Below are 16,916 nucleotides of genomic sequence, written 5' to 3' on the forward strand. Positions count from 1 at the left end.
ACTTACAGCATGACTTTTGACAATGACAATAGGATAATCTGACTAACCGCTGTATTATAAAGTATAATTGTATTGAATTTAAAAAAAAAATTAATATAATCTCAGTCACTAACGTGTATTAACTTTAAAATGAATCTAAATTAATTTGATAAAAAATTAATTTAAGACTTGAATGTTAATATTCAAAGAAATCATAAAATGAATATTCTAAAACATGACAGATTAAATCGTTTATTGTGAGTTCAAACTTCAAAGTAACCTAATAGTTCTATTGCATTTAATAAGTCCTTTCAAGTTTCCATCAAAAAAGAAAACAGAAAAATGCCTATAGATGTCCAAGGTACTTTTGTATCTCAGAAAATAAATAAAGTGCGATGGATTCCCGAAGATTACATGGAAACGAAACATTTTTTCACTGGAAGTTGGGACGACGATGAAAATTCTATAAAAGTTTGGAGCTTTGAGACTGCCAATGAAGATGAAGATGTAGAGTATCCCCGGCAGTTATCTGAATATAAAGTTGATGGTGATGTGACTGAAATTAAGTTCACAAACAAAAATGTGATAGCAGTTTCTATATCCAATGGTGATGTGAAAATGCTCGAGATTAGTGCTTATGATAAAGAATCTCCTTTGAAAGAAGTTTATACTTGGAACAACTTGCACAATTACGGGTAGAGAATTATATCCAATATAGATTAATATAATATGTTTTAGCTATATATCTTATTTACTTTGAAATTAATACAGAACATGCAGTTTGTATTCTCACATATAATTTCTGTATTTAGATTGGAGAAATGTTCCTGTACATCCTTGGATACCTTAGAAGGAGATATAGCTAGTATAGGAGAGGATGGTAATGTTAACATATTAAATGGAAGACGAGGGGACATCTCACAAACTATTAAAGGAGCTGATAGCTGCTCTCTACACTCCGTCTGCTTTATAAAATTAAATGAGGTACCTTGTTATTTCACATTAATACTTAATTTGAAATATTTTTATTTTTGATTTGAATTTTTTTTAATATCTACAGTAAAAAATTGGTAGTAATTTTGCTGTTCTGTTTTCATTAAAATACACATACATAATACGGTTAATAGTAGTTATTTGAATTATTTAAAAAACAATAGCTTGACAAAGTATTGAGAGTTTAAGTAATTTGCTATTAAAATAGGTCATAACGGGAAACATCAGGGGCCACATGAAGATCTGGGACATACGATCATCAACCAACAAACCGTCGGCAGCATTCCTACTAGCGGGTGATGAGTTAGCTGCAACCTGTATCATCCATCACCCAACACAACCCCATATTGTCTTAGCTGGTAGCGAGTCTGGAGCACTAGCTTTGTGGGATTTGAGAATGAATCAGTTCCCTACATCTCTGCTTAATGCACACGGGGGTGGCGTCACAGAAATGCAATTCCACCCAGAAAATCCTAATAAACTGCTAACTACTTCAGTTTCTGGTGAAATTTGGGAGTGGAATATGGACATGTTGACAAAGAAAATGTCCGATGATTACATGCCGGTGGACGATAAAACAAACATGAATGTTAATTCCTTGATGCCGACACTACATAAAGCCATCAATACATTGCATTGCGACCGAGGAAGAACTTTGTGTGGTGCAGATAACGAAGCTATATATTTAATAAAGAATCTGAGATATTAGTGGCCTGTTTCTTAATATCAGGTATATTATTAAATTATGATAATGAGTGTTACTGCCTGTACTTTTAATCACTTAATTACTAAGGAGTTGAAGTTTTCTCGGTATATGTATGTGCATTGCTGAAAGAACTGGTGTTAAATAAAGTTCAATGTTGATTATGTTCACTTTTATTTGTAGCTATCTTATGAAAACTGGTTCCCAGGAATACTCGCAGCCAAATGTTGTCCCCTAATAGGACAAACCAATAAGTTGACTGTGTCTAAATGTCACCTAGTAAAAAATATTAAATTAGTGCAATTGCAAGTATAGTAGTTCTGTTTTGAGATTGAATAGCTATCTTTCTGGTACTTTCTAAAACTACTGTTTGAAATTAAACAAAAGTTTACATTTTCTTATATAATGATGAAATGTATCCTATCACTTGCATGGACATGCTGAAGGAGGTGGCAGACTGCAATAAAATGTGACTATTAGAAAACGAAAATACTTTATTATAAAACTGTATACTTAATACTACAAAATTCAAAGCATATTAAATGAAGCTCGGGGGACATAAGCTAGGTACTTTCTAATATTTCAGTGTTCAAAAGTTAGCATAACAAATAAGACAGATTAGCATATAAGTTTGGGCAATATTGTGAACACAAATCAACAATGTTTTTTATATTCCTCAGTACCCTTCATCACTGATGGTTATAGTATAAGCTGGGTAGGCCTCCTTAACCAACTTAGCTGTTATTTCATGGTCTGCTTTGCCATAGCCTTGGGAATAGCCATATATGTGTATTTTCTTATTTTCTGCATCATGAGATATCCTCCCTCCTCCGAGCGGTTCACAATCCAGTGGTGAGAGCTTATCTTGAACCTATTAAATGTTAGAAATAAAATTGTATTAAATAAAAATGAGTGAAATCCTGTTTTTTTGACAAATTACAAGAAGATACCTCATCAAAAATATCTGAATGGTAGTTGCATCGTTTATAGCCCCTGACTAAAACTTTTTGAGGTTCACTTTCACTTCGATTCTTGTCATACAAATTTATTAATATGTATTTAAAAACACCTTCAGGATCAATATCCACAACTGGGACGTTAGCTGCAGATGCCATTTTTCGAATGTAGGTTGGATAAGCGACTGAAACATTTTGAATCATTAAATAACTATACCGGTTAAATAATAGGTTAAAAGTCGTATATTTTCAATTCTGTATTTATATTACTGAATAGTTACTGTTTTTGGATACTATGGCAGGGGAAATGTACTTCAAGCAACGAAAGCTTTTAATCATATCAGATTTAGTGACACGCTAAATAATTAGACACTGTTATAAATAAAAATCACCTAACTCGAAAACTGTCGTCTTGTTTTGAATTTTGATAAAGGTACAGTTGACAGATGAAGGAAGGTTTGTGTTAGTAAAAGTATAAAATAGTACAAAAATAACGTAAAAGATTTCAAAATTTTGATTTTGAATATTAATCCTATTTAATATGAAAAGCATACCAATAATTTTGAAAACACAATGTATGCATGTAACATATAATTTTTTACACAATTTTTACTCTGGCATATTAGCAAATGTGTTACTGTCAGTTGGCTGTCTCTTCGTATTTTATTTTTGGGATAAATATCATATGCGAGTGATATTCGATATTTGTGTGTAAATATGAGTGCAGGATCTAATAAAATGGATTCCAATATCACTAGTAAGTCATATATTTCGCAAATAATTTCAAATTAAATACTACAAAAAAGGAAAATATGTATTTGTTATTAATAACGTCCATCCTTTCCTTAATAGGATACTTGTATTTATAACGTTTAAAAACATTTTGTATTAAAATATATATAAATATTTTTAATATTGTAAAATATGTGTAGGTTCGTGGGTCAATTTCTTCACCGCCGCTGGGATACCTTCGGAGGTGGGAGCCACCTACGCTATCACCTTCACGGAGAATCGGATTCAAAATGATATGTTGCTTGACTTAAACAAGGAATATCTAAGAGATATGGGCATCACAAGGATGGGAGATATAATAGCCATATTAAGGTGCACAATCTTTTAGGCTTATAAATCATTGCATTGGTATGTTGAGTCAATAAGTACGGTTTACTCATTATGATACATTAAAACCCACATTATAACACAGGCTTACGAGCAGTAATCTGCAATTAACAGGCCGAATGTAATAAAGGAATAGACAGAAGTGTCTAAATATGATAAATTGATAATTGCAGTTATAATATTTTTATATAAGGTTATATTTTATTTTCAAAAACCAAATCTATCATTTTTGTAAGAATGATATGACTCTTCAACTTTGTAAGATAAGGTAGGACAATTATCATATCACATCATTCTCCTAACTTGGTATTGTTAGTAGTTTTAATTGGTATTAACATATATATATTTTTTGTAATATAATAATTTTAAATACATACTTTAAATTTTTTCTATCATGGAGCAATATACATTAAGGAGCAACCCTCATTACCATTAAAATGTTAAGGTATAATTGTACTGTATTAATTACACCGACATAAAATAACATTACGGTTCTTTGTACAAACAGTACTGTTATATCTTGAATAGTAACTATTATTATCTTACTACAAACATTTCAAATAATTTACCTATAACTTTAATTTTTTATTTTATTTTTGTTCACAAATACTTTAACATATTATTTCTTGCATTTAAAATTTTTGAGATATTTTAGATAGCAAGTAATAATAACTTAAAATATACACTAACAGTACTTTTCCTCTCATCCTTCCCCATTTTCATTGAACTTGTTCTGGTCAAGAACTGGACAAGAAATCTTCCCCTCTTGATTAATTTAAAATTAAAAAGTATGTGTATCACATATTACAGACAAGTTTGCCTCTGCTCCATGTATATAATCTGTATATACTCCTGTATATGTTTTTATATAATCTGTATAATTTTTATGTTACAATGCCAACTACAATAAAATCATATAATACAAACTTTTGGGCCCATAATAATATTTCCAGGCATTATTATGATATATTTGGCCATAACACTTATTTTTTAAAATGGCAACAACACAATGGAACCGAATTCTCATCTAAATTCTTTATCCATGACTATCAATTAAAGTTGCTGTTAACTGATATGAGGCAGTCTCATATGTTTCTTTATAAAAAAAAGGATGCTATTTTCATTCTCCTAGTGATACTGGCCATTGGGATGTGCTCTAATGACGTTAATTTTATTAAGAAAATAACTTTATATAGCTTGTTATAGACATGCTAAAATGGTGCACGAGAGTACGGCCAGGGAAAGGGTGTTGAGCACAACGGTGGCTAGCAACAAGGTGCCCGTGGCTGCCGTCACTGGCAGAGCTACCGTTACCCAACCCTCATCTCGTAAGTTTATTTACTATTGTTTTTGTCCGCAACTTAGTCCACTTTGTCTTCGATGTTGTGTTCTAAGATAAATGAATAATGAGTACTTCATTTATATTATATGTTAATCAAACGTCAGCGATGTCTACCTTGTGTGTCACGTGACTTAATACAGAATACAACTATTGTGACAAGTTCCGCTGCAAACTACATAGAATGAGGGAATAAATCGTAGCCTATATATTTTTTCTGACTGAATTATATTTTTTGACGGGTTCATCAAAATCTGTATATTATTTGTGTAATAGCAACAAATAAACCTACGTTCTCACAAACTTTTCCGTTGGTGATACAGCAGGATATACTATGTGAAAACTTAAGATCAAAATTACCATGACATTAAATTTAATTATTGTCTATTTACGCATAGTTTGTTACTTTTCCAGCTGCGAGTCGCATGTTAGAACACTACACCAGGAACCCTCAAGTACAAGAGACTCCTCCGCTGAGAGCCGCACCGCAGAAACGGAAGTCCAGTGAACTGTACGTCACCACCGAAACATACTTTGTTTGCCCTCGATTGTCTATGTTTTGTCTTAAAATTATAATTTCTTCAAAAGTCGCTGAGGCTGGAATAGTTACTCGGTGTCAGATTTACATCTATTCCCTTAAATTGTATTTTCTGACACGTAACTTGGCATGGGACTAGAGATGCGCAGAATGCGGTTTCTAGGTGTCACAGGAATGATGCGGGACGACAGAACGAGACGACACTATCCGCCGAGTACACTAGCGAGCACTTAAATTGGACAAACTGTTTTTGTTACTGTTACGAGTTTTTGTTATTGATTTAAATCAAAAGTGGGCACTTTTTGTTGCACTCCGTGTACAAGCGCAAAACTTATCCCCACTACGACAAAACATTGCCAAGTTACGTGCCGGCAATTACATATATCAACATGTCATCATCATCATCAGCCTATAGGAGCCCACTGCCGAGCAAAGGCCTCTTCTCACATGGAAAAGGTTAGAGCATTGATCAACACGCTTGCTCAAGACGGGTTGGCGATTTCAATCTTATAATTTGAAAATATGAGACCAGGTTTCCTCACGATGTTTTCCTTCACCGTCCGTCAGTGGCGTCTAAAAACTCTTAGAAAGTACATATGACTCGGAAAAGATCATATAGGTACTTGCCAGGCTTCGAACCCACGCCCTCACGTATGAGAGGCGGGCCTTTAACCTCCACGCCACCACGACTATTCAACATGTATACATCATTAATCTATGTGTTATTTTTTTCCAGGAACCCAGAAGATAAGAATGTTAAGAAGTCTCGTCTCATCAGATTCGGTACTCCTCCACAGACAGCCGTCACCACTAAGGAAGGTGTGTAGGTCTTTCTTTGTAGATATCCATAATAGACCACAACTGTAATAAAGACTATCCTAAGAAACTTATATGTGTGTGTCTGGTGCTTAGTCAGGTATCACTGTAAGAGGAACTGAATGAATTAATTTTGCTATACTAAACCACTTTATGAATTGTAAGAATAAATGGTCCGTCTATTTATTTTTCTCAGCAGCTCAAAATAAGACTGTTTTCGCACGTCTTGGTCATTCAGATCCAGTACCGGATGTTCCTCAAAAGGTCGGAAAGAAAGTGTTTTCCAGACTCGGTGCCAAGGACAACAAGGAAAAAGACCAGGTCGTGCCCATCGAAAAGGACGCTCTCAAATACGAGGGTATCTTGAAAACCAGTCCGGAGCCCAGGAAAGTGTTCACCGTCACCACATCGGTAAATAATATTAGGAAAATAGCGTTAGGCACCATGAGGGCTGATGAGACGCCGGTCAGTGTGAAGGACAAACTGGCCATTGCCCGAGCGAAATCCGTGAAATTCTCAAATCGCGTGGAGTATAAAGAAATAGAAGCAGTCAACAAGGTCCAGCTCAAGCCCAGGCTCACAACCGTCTTTAATAAACCGGAGAGGAGGTTGGCCATGCCGGAGAACACGGGCGTCAAGGCCAGGCTGGGAAACAAACGCGCCGGCGCCACCAAGATGGCCGCCGTCAACAAGATGGCGGTCGGCACCAAAAAACAAAACGCGCAGAGTAAATTCACCATAACTAGGAACGTCTTCAACAGACTGGGCGTTTGATGATGTCATTGTTTATAATGTACCTAATGGTAAGGAAAGGACTTTGTAAACGGTAAGAATTATTTTCTTTACGTTTGATAAAAGTTTTCAATAATGAGAGATAGCTAGCGTGCTACACGAGAGTGTTGCTAGTTATAAAATTTGGATTGATTTAATAATCTCTCGTTTTTTATGTTATTTGACTGTAACTGTTTTTATGTTTTCTGTAAAATACATGTGAAAAATATTTGTATCTCACGACTAACAGTGTTAAGTAGGCTTAAAACTTGGACTTTAATTAATAGTGTATATAGATAATAAATAGTGTGTAAAGATTGGAAAAAATGAATCTATATTAATAATAAAAAAAACTGTCATTTAATTATTTTTTTTTATTTTGCAATGCTTGTTTTCATACCAGTTATTTTTTTATTCGTAATCTGTCACCGTAGCCGAAGGTTTTCATGTCTATGAGAGAACATTCAGTCTTATAATCTGAATGTGTCGTCTGAGTCGTTACACTAACCACAGCTTCTTACTGGAATGACTCAATACAAAACATTGATTCATTGAGAATTTGGCGAAATTTCTATTTATGCATGATATAAATTGTGTGTAGGCTGTTTATGTTCAACCCTCGAGTCGTCGGCCATCGGTACTGTTTGTGAACGTTTATTTTAAGAGGCAAGTCTTGTTTTGTGTTAACATAAAATAAATCACTTTCTGTGTATTCATAATGAGCGTATCAAATGTGTTCGTGACCGAGTATCCTTATAATATAAGAACACATACGCTATATATATATCAGGGGCGTGCACAGAGACTCGGGGTAGGGTAAGCAGAATATGTTTGAAAAAAAATACCAATTTTCATAATAATTTCCTCCTCTAAACCATTGATAATAATGAAATCTTTCGCAAGTATTCATTTAAATAAAACTAATATTTTAGGATCACTAATCGTCATTTATTATTTCAACGGGCAGACGAGATGTGTGCCGTGATAACGGTTGCTGCGAAGTAACCGAAACTTCGTGAGTATGTAGTTTTTAAAATAATGAAAAACGCTTTGTAATCCGAAAATATTAGTTTCATTTAAACATTGATAATGTTCGCGCATAAAGTGAGAGCAATCCGATCAGAACTAACATCTATATAGTTTATGAATCTCTCGACTACCGCTGAGCCACGGAAGTATCTTAGAACGAGTACGAGCTGTTCATCAGCGCTTTATGAAAGTTATTTAAAGCGGAACATCCAGAGGAGATCCGAACATTGATGTGAACAAGGAAAACAAAATAGCTTATTTGTGTGTACACGACGAGTAACATTACCTTTCTTTTAGTTCACTCTCAACTGGTCACACATCACCAGCACAGAGCTCACGGCTAAAATTTTTCATCATTCGTTAATACATTAATTCACTGTTTACTACTTAACTAATTAAAACTTTGTTTAGTTGTTATATGGGTAGGGTATGCACTATGCAGTGCTGATTTGCATCTGTGGCGTGCACGTTACTGATATATATAATAACTATTTCTATTTGACAACAAACAAAGGTTATGTAAGATTTAAGTTTTTATTTTCCTCCGTGTTTATTTTTGTTAAGTATCAAATTATAACCAAATGTCAATTAAAATACCATAAATAGGTTTAGTGAACAAATATACTTGTAAAATATATATATAATATTGATAGACATCTTGGTCACTTCATTTTTCATCCTTTCTGTGTTTTTTCATAGGTTGTAATATTTTTTTAATAAAACGCTATTTAATTTATTTTTTCATTGTTAAATTCGATATTTGTGATAAATGCGCAAGAAATAATCCTGTTCCAACTTCCCAAAAATTCTTTCCAGAATGAACTGCAAGTGTCATTACAGTTCATAGAATTACATTAGAAAGCAAAAACCCTACTTTTTTATGACACGATATGACGTCAGAGGAATAGTCCGAATCCGTCCCCATTACATACATAGAACTATGACGTACAATTGTTACCATCGGGGTCTGAGAAAGCAGAGATGACATTTCTATATCTTAATTATTATTGTACTTAGAACCGAAAGTGATGAATGTTTGAAACAACACTATAATATGTGAGTTGAGAGTTGATACAACACTATAATATTTGAGTTTAGGGTTGAAACAACACTATATATGTGAGTTGAGGGTTGAAACAACACTATAATATTTGAGTTGAGGGTTGAAACAACACTATAATATTTGAGTTTAGGGTTGAAACAACACTATAATATGTGAGTTGAGGGTTGAAACAACACTATAATATGTGAGTTGAGGGTTGAAACAACACTATAATATTTGAGTTTAGGGTTGAAACAACACTATAATATGTGAGTTGAGGGTTGACACAACACTATAATATGTGAGTTGAGGGTTGAAACAACACTATAATATTTGAGTTTAGGGTTGAAACAACACTATAATATGTGAGTTGAGGGTTGACACAACACTATAATATGTGAGTTGAGGGTTGAAACAACACTATAATATTTGAGTTTAGGGTTGAAACAACACTATAATATGTGAGTTGAGGGTTGACACAACACTATAATATGTGAGTTGAGGGTTGAAACAACACTATAATATTTGAGTTGAGGGTTGAAACAACACTATAATATTTGAGTTTAGGGTTGAAACAACACTATAATATGTGAGTTGAGGGTTGACACAACACTATAATATGTGAGTTGAGGGTTGAAACAACACTATAATATTTGAGTTTAGGGTTGAAACAACACTATAATATGTGAGTTGAGGGTTGACACAACACTATAATATGTGAGTTGAGGGTTGAAACAACACTATAATATGTGAGTTGAGGGTTGACACAACACTATAATATGTGAGTTGAGGGTTGACACAACACTATAATATGTGAGTTGAGGGTTGAAAAGCACTATAATATGTGAGTGGAGGGTTGAAACAACACTATAATATGTGAGTTGAGCGTTGACTATTCGCCTTTGATACAACAAAGAATGTAGATGGAAAAAGATCTCAAAAAGTTATACTGTTTAGCAGCAAAACTGATTTTCAACTTAATATTACGTTAAACAAAAACTTCGGATCATATAACGGTATAAAGTATTATTTAATATGTTTTAATCTTCGAAGCACCGTTTCAAACATGAATATTATATGTTTAGTGTTCTTACGCCACATGTGAGGTGAGATTCCCAGGTGGTGTATGGTGATTCTGCTTAAAATTAAAAATAATATGACGATAAAAACGATACAATATTTTATATAGAATTATAATAGTGAGGAACAGCTCAATTGCGATTCATAATCTTTTATGTTTCTTCTTTCTATTCTCGTTCTTCTAAAAGTTGGAAAGCCGGAACAGAGTAATTTGCCTTAATATGCACCACGTCTCGTTAAAATCACTTGTTTGTGGTTTACGAAGTACTTACATTTTATTATTTAATGATTAATCCACTGTTCCGGTGACGGTTGAACAGCCGCGGGTGTAATAGCAATTGTTGTCAATACAAAAAGTAATTTTAGTAAGTATTTTATTTTTTAAAGTAAGTTACCTACTGTATACGTGTTTTACTCTTACTGAAATCATTACTATACTACACTACCTCCAGATAGTGTCTTTTTTTTGTTACAAACGTTAAAGAGCAACAGTAGAGAGAGCGATTGAATTTCGCTTTTTCTTCCTTTTACAAACCACATCAAAACAAACTGAAAATGTAACGAACACCAAGTTATTAAGCGGTTGTTGAGTATGTGTGCACTGTAATACTATATCGATGACTTTCCTTCAGCTTTCATCAGTCGGTCATGGCCGCTGACCGCTCCCCGGCCGAAGCGAAAGTTTCTAGGATTATTGTAATCTCTAACTTATTTCAACTGCACCTGTAGTTACCACAATATTTAAAATTAACGAAACTGACACCTTGCAACGTTCTTGATTTCTTTTTTACTGTAATTATGAAATTTTAAGAAATTTATAACCATTGCAATAAATAATTATATTAATTCTAGATTCATTAATTTTAATCTATAAAGAGGACTACCTACATGTTTCACATCCTTAAAATATTTAGTTCGTTCCTTAAAAAAATCTTTCAACTTACTAATTTCTCGACACGTTTTAGTAACAAACCACAAGCAATGTCATAAACAATTGTTATATTATTGTAATGAGTTATGGTTATTGTTATATAAAATTAATTTAAACAACAAAACATATTTTCTGCAACCGCAAAAAACACAAGCTGTGTGTAGGTTACCATTTATAAAGAAAATATTAAACATTATGAATGAAAGTCACACTATCGAAGTAGTGCTCTTTTTCGTTAACTACGATAAAGCCTGTAAGTAGCATCAATTTATTAAAATAAATGCAGTACATAATTCTATCGTAAGCCATTATGAAGGGATGTCATATAAGAAAGCGTTTATCACAATAACAACGTGCGGCGAGTGAAAATATATATTTCCTACCAAAAACACCGAATGATATAACTTTTCAAGTCTGCTTACAACGGAATAGATAGTTTCAATCAATTCAGCCATTGTTGAGTTCGGTTACGTTTGAATTTATTTGTTTTGTACAAGCTGTATTGAATGATTCTGTCGGGTCTAGTCATTAACGGATGACATAACGGGTTAAACAAAGTTAACTTTGAAGTCGACTGTCTCTTGATATAAGTACGGGGGTTTCGCGCACTGACGCAGTGCCTCTCCCGTTGTCAACAAAGAAGCATCGCCTACGATGGGGAGACAGGTAAATAATATTATATCTAATTTAAATTGTAGATTAAAATTATTCAGAATTAATATTAAGACGATGAAAAGATATATTTATTTGTGTTTTTGTCTCATTGACTAGAATATTTTTTGATCATAGTTTAATTGAAAATTTTGGTTGTAACATCTATTTTAATTTCAAATAATAAAATCGTGTAATTAAAAAGATTAAATAAATACTTAAAATGTTAAATAAATAGATAAATAAATAGATTTCTCTAAAATGTAAAATACTTCAGGACCAAACTTAATCAAGACATAATATTCTAAATTATTTATTTCTGCGTTACATTTTTTTTTACAATTAAATCTATTATTGGAATTAAACTTTTTGTATATTCTGTGGGATTAAATTTTTTTTAATTTTAAAAGTATATTGCATTTTTTTTTAATTTTTTGATGGTCTCTCTAATTATATATACTACATATTAATAATCACATAAAGAGATTTTTCTGCTAACGTTATTGTTGTTTCAGTATATTATTTTACTAAAAATTAATTTAAAATTTTAAACTTTAATATATATTTAATTCACATCTCCTGTATTTAAACGTGCATAAATATTTTATTTTACTTAGGTTCATATGTACTTTATAAATGTGTTTCTTTCTTTATATATAAATTTCTTTATATAATATAGTTGAACGTTTCGAATTGTTTCAGGTGATAATTAGTTGTCTATGCTTGCTCGTGTTAGACAAAACACAAGCAAAAGCCTTGAACGGTCATATTGACAATGTAAACTCCAAAAGTTATCAACGATTGTATAAGGACAGATCCTTCGATGTTTACGCAAGTGCCACTCCATATGCTGCCTACTCCTTCAACGTGCCAACGTTTGCAGTCCCAAAAAGTAATGTCATTCCTGTTAAAGAAGAGAATGTTGTAGTACAGAATGTTAACGGATATTTAAGGGATTCTTACGGTCAAAGATTTGTTCAAGCTCCTCAGACTTTGGCTTACAAGTCTACAATCCCGCAACAATTTGTCCAGATTCAAAATTTGCCTGCGCACCTGAGCCAGCCACTGGTTGCCTCCGCCCCTAGCATACATTATACGACGCAACCCTTCTTCGGTCAAAGATTACCAAACTTCCAGGTGTTTTCACATACACCTGTAAATATTGTGTCTCCACCACACCTCATTCATGCAAATAATGTACGAAATGTGGCCCCGTCCCCTGCGTTAAACGCTCAGTTTCAAACTCCGTACGCTTCTCAAGCTTCTCAACATCAAACTCCTATCCATAGTGATGTTACCAAAACTCAAAATGATCAAAAAATACGGGAAGAACAAAAAGTTTCAGCCACAAATAACCGCCAAAATCAGCAGCAACAGCAACAAAAAATAAACCAACAAAACAATTTGCAATTATTACAAGTTCCGAAAGAAAATCATTACACAAACATAAATAACGGACAGAAAAACATCTACACCATTAACTCGAAGCCTTTACCATTATTGGACTTAACTTTATTAGAACCTTTAAAGTTTTCAAACCCCATAACACCACAGGTCCAGCACTATTTGCCTAGAATAAATAATGTTAAATATGAAAAATTGCCAGAAGTTGACGTAGTGAAGAAACATCAAATGGAATTTATAGTACAAAATACGAAATCGTACGACAGTGACTCAGTGAAACCAAAGACCAAAAAAGAGGGAACGAAAAAGAAGCAGAAGAAGCACAATACACAAAATGTTAAACATGAAGAGGGCTTGCCCGAAACAGCGACTGCAAGCAATCATGATACTCCGGAGGAAAATCCCGAATTCTCCTACGAAATTAATTCTCCTAATTATAAGGAAACTTATACGGAAAAAAAAGTGAGTTACAATAAAGAAACACAACCGGAACCAGTACATATCAGTTATAATGAACAAAGTGAAGTCAAACCGAAGCATTATATTTACGAAAAACGTAAGGAAATAAATCCTGATAGTTACAACCATGTGCATAACCCAAAACCGTCGATCCAGGGAACTCAAGAGTATTACAGTTCTCCCAAACAGACTCCTAAGCATCACGTACAAGACAATCACGAAAATAAATATGGACATAATAATAAGCTCCACACCCCTTCAGCGGATTCAGGTCAGTCACATAACGTCGGAAATAAAGGAATTAAGCATACTCGAGAAGAAAATGATAACAGCAAGAACCACGATGGAAATAGGGGATCCCCTAAACACTACGACAGGCCACAGCAGGGACAGGTGTATTATCATTCTGAATCTGACGATATACCTCTGGCATTCAACACAAAAAATCAAAAACCTCAAAACAGCTTTACACATAATGAACCAAAACATTATCAACCAATAACACCAGAATACGAAGAAGATATCAAAGATTTAGCCGCCCATCAGCCTCACAGTCAGCGTCATCATGGTGACAACGACAGGAGATATCCAGCTCCTCAGAGTGGCGGTCAACAGTCGCAGGACGACAATAAGTCTTATTACTTTCCATCGCCTATTGTCGTAGAAAATTCAAAAAATGTTAATGATAAAGAATCACCAGAGTCCAACGAAGAACTAATGGACCAAATGGTAAAAAAGATGAGAGAGAATGAAGAGGATTTTGAAAAAGCATACAAAGATGCCGCTTATGGCTTCCCAGCGTTCGATACGTCCTCCTACAGCGCTGAAAAGAACATTTATAATCCTGAATCATACGGCTCGACAAATTATTATAAAGAGTATGACCATGAAAAAAGCCCATTAATACAATACGAAGAGGAGGGAGACGATTACCCGAAATATACGCGCTCACAGTATAAACACAACAGGGATGAAGCAAACGATGAATACTTTGACCATTACGTAGCTCGCAAACCCGAAAGTATTGCGGAGAGAAACAATAGGAAAGAGGAATACTATCAGACATTCCTAAACCATCGACCCGAATACTACTTCGCTAATGAACAGAATGATAAAAATGAAAAGGCGAAGTATACATCGCTACCAAATTATAACTTCAATGCACCACAAAGAACTCAAATCTATCCCAAGGGAAATCAGTCACCACATCATGGGGCATATGATCTGTCGGCGCAGACTCCAAGCGACAACTCTCCCTATGCCACTCAGGCTTTTCAAAGATACAAAAGTAAAACGCAATTCGTAGAACCACAATATCAGTATGGCTTCGAGCCCGTCTCCATACCTCAATTGTTAGACAGTGAAATGGCTGTAATGGCGAGCATCATAAGTTCCAAAAACGAAGAGCCAGATGCGAGGAAGAAGGATATTGTAGACAATAATAGTTGGCTCGTCAAAAAACATATCACAAAAGCGAAAGGGTCCAGCTGATAGGATGTCAACACATTATTTATTATCTATATTTAACATTAAATGTAATTTTTAGGTTTATTATCCAATTTTGTTAATAAAATGTATGTTTTAACTTTAAAAACCTGGATCAATGGCCTTTTTCTTGATTCGTAGCAAGACATCCGGAGTCACTTAAAATGTTTCGTAATATAACTTTCCCCATCAATATATTACGTGACATCGATTTCTTGTCATCATGTCGTCAGAAATAAAAAAACCTGCACTCTTTATTGAGTCGGCGACTGTGATGGAAACAAATTAAAAAAACAAAAAGGAACGATATGCTTCACGCTTTTGTGCCTTAGTAAATCTGAAGAAATGTCTATAAAAACGGTATTAATAAAATTGTTTTTAACAAAAAATAACCGCCATTTGTGAGTCAAAAATTCACGTTTATTATTTCAGTTAATTATAAGTTTCAACATTATAAATAGCTTATTGGATTCAAGTGAATTTAATCTGTCAATAAAATGAATTGAATTGGTCGTAATTAAGTTTTTTCTTATATTCGTATACCGACAATCGTATTTTAATTTGCAACGTTTGCCACAAATTAATATTATAAATGACGAAACCAATCTTTTCGCTATTATATTGTTTGTCTCAAAGTTTAAAAAGTTCCAAAGTGGATTTTTTTTATAGACACCATTACTGATAGGACAGCAGGCTCTAAACAGTGCATGAGATTTTTTAATTTATAAATTCTATTGCACGTGAGTGTGACATATGATGTAGATAACAGGAGATAAAAATATTTCATAATATCATACCGATGCAACATAGATTTTGCAAAAATTTTCTTTTCATTATTCCGAAGGATAATAATTATATGTGCTAATATAAGACCATAGACAGAAAAGTGTATAACCTCCCTTTAATGAAGAGGATGGCCCACTGAGAGACCGAGGAAAGTGACGAGGAAACTATCAAGTTCTCACATGAGTTAAGATCATTGCCGTAGGACTTGCGATCTCATATCTCCAAGCACAGATTTGTAAAGATATACATTAGGATGACTGCACACAGCAGCGAGCAAGGACGGCCGAGAGATACTCACACTCAAGTAGATTATAAAACTGTTCGCTTTTATGTATAAGATTAATCTGTTTATTTTTATTGAACTATTTTATTATCTTTGTCGCGTTTCAAGATATTAATTTTAAAAATAAATAATATTAATAACAAAACTCATATATTTTACATTAAATATATATATTTATATATACCTACAATGCTAAACAGCGGAAGTGGGTTTGAGTCCTGTGAATCGAATAAAGTATTTAATGAAGTAATAATATAGAGCTCAAAATTAAATAAAGTTGTGATATATAATAATAGGTCTCTGATGACACGATCACTTAAAATATACACCTACTGTCATGGCTTCTTTTGTTTCATAATAATTCATTTATACTATTTTCTGACATATTAAATGCGATCGCTACCAGCTAACTACATTGTTCCAGTGTGCTTTCGGACCTTTTTTTTGTTTAATATTTTTATTAATTTAATTTTTTTTAATCCAAACTATTTTTCTCTGTATCCTGTACTCACTATGTTATCTGATTATGAACATTTTTCGCTTTATTTTTTT

General features: G+C 33.5%; 4 protein-coding genes across 8 annotated transcripts; 3 read left to right on the forward strand and 1 right to left on the reverse strand.

The window, feature by feature from the left end:
• Positions 1 to 227: 227 nt before the first annotated feature.
• LOC116779008 (nucleoporin Nup43) lies at positions 228 to 1,839 on the forward strand. Its single transcript, XM_032673134.2, has 3 exons — positions 228 to 674; positions 792 to 963; positions 1,181 to 1,839. The coding sequence occupies exons 1-3, from the start codon at positions 322 to 324 to the stop codon at positions 1,679 to 1,681; spliced, it is 1,026 nt and encodes a 341-aa protein (XP_032529025.1). The 5' UTR covers positions 228 to 321; the 3' UTR covers positions 1,682 to 1,839.
• Positions 1,840 to 2,151: 312 nt separating this feature from the next.
• Positions 2,152 to 3,158, reverse strand: LOC116779009 (14 kDa phosphohistidine phosphatase-like). 4 transcript variants are annotated; one of them, XM_032673136.2, is made up of 3 exons: positions 3,029 to 3,158; positions 2,626 to 2,816; positions 2,152 to 2,546 (listed from the first exon to the last, which is right to left on the reverse strand). In XM_032673136.2, the coding sequence occupies exons 2-3, from the start codon at positions 2,788 to 2,790 to the stop codon at positions 2,352 to 2,354; spliced, it is 360 nt and encodes a 119-aa protein (XP_032529027.2). In that variant the 5' UTR covers positions 2,791 to 2,816; positions 3,029 to 3,158; the 3' UTR covers positions 2,152 to 2,351. The 4 variants fall into 4 exon arrangements, with proteins under 4 accessions (XP_032529027.2, XP_032529028.2, XP_032529026.2 ...); XM_032673137.2 differs by having other exon boundaries at positions 3,024 to 3,142; XM_032673135.2 differs by having other exon boundaries at positions 2,913 to 3,074.
• A 105-nt stretch (positions 3,159 to 3,263) lies between these two features.
• Positions 3,264 to 7,578, forward strand: LOC116779072 (uncharacterized protein C19orf47). 2 transcript variants are annotated; one of them, XM_061529801.1, is made up of 6 exons: positions 3,264 to 3,388; positions 3,564 to 3,735; positions 4,957 to 5,078; positions 5,504 to 5,600; positions 6,364 to 6,446; positions 6,640 to 7,578. In XM_061529801.1, exons 1-6 carry the CDS (start codon positions 3,349 to 3,351, stop codon positions 7,215 to 7,217), a joined length of 1,092 nt encoding a protein of 363 aa, XP_061385785.1. In that variant the 5' UTR covers positions 3,264 to 3,348; the 3' UTR covers positions 7,218 to 7,578. The 2 variants fall into 2 exon arrangements, with proteins under 2 accessions (XP_061385785.1, XP_061385786.1); XM_061529802.1 differs by having other exon boundaries at positions 6,643 to 7,578.
• A 4,320-nt stretch (positions 7,579 to 11,898) lies between these two features.
• Positions 11,899 to 15,742, forward strand: LOC116779206 (GATA zinc finger domain-containing protein 14-like). The gene is made up of 2 exons (XM_032673404.2): positions 11,899 to 11,962; positions 12,650 to 15,742. The coding sequence occupies exons 1-2, from the start codon at positions 11,951 to 11,953 to the stop codon at positions 15,299 to 15,301; spliced, it is 2,664 nt and encodes an 887-aa protein (XP_032529295.2). The 5' UTR covers positions 11,899 to 11,950; the 3' UTR covers positions 15,302 to 15,742.
• Positions 15,743 to 16,916: the final 1,174 nt, after the last annotated feature.

This window comes from Danaus plexippus, chromosome 6 (assembly GCF_018135715.1).
Source record: "Danaus plexippus chromosome 6, MEX_DaPlex, whole genome shotgun sequence".
Lineage (NCBI taxonomy): Eukaryota > Metazoa > Arthropoda > Insecta > Lepidoptera > Nymphalidae > Danaus > Danaus plexippus.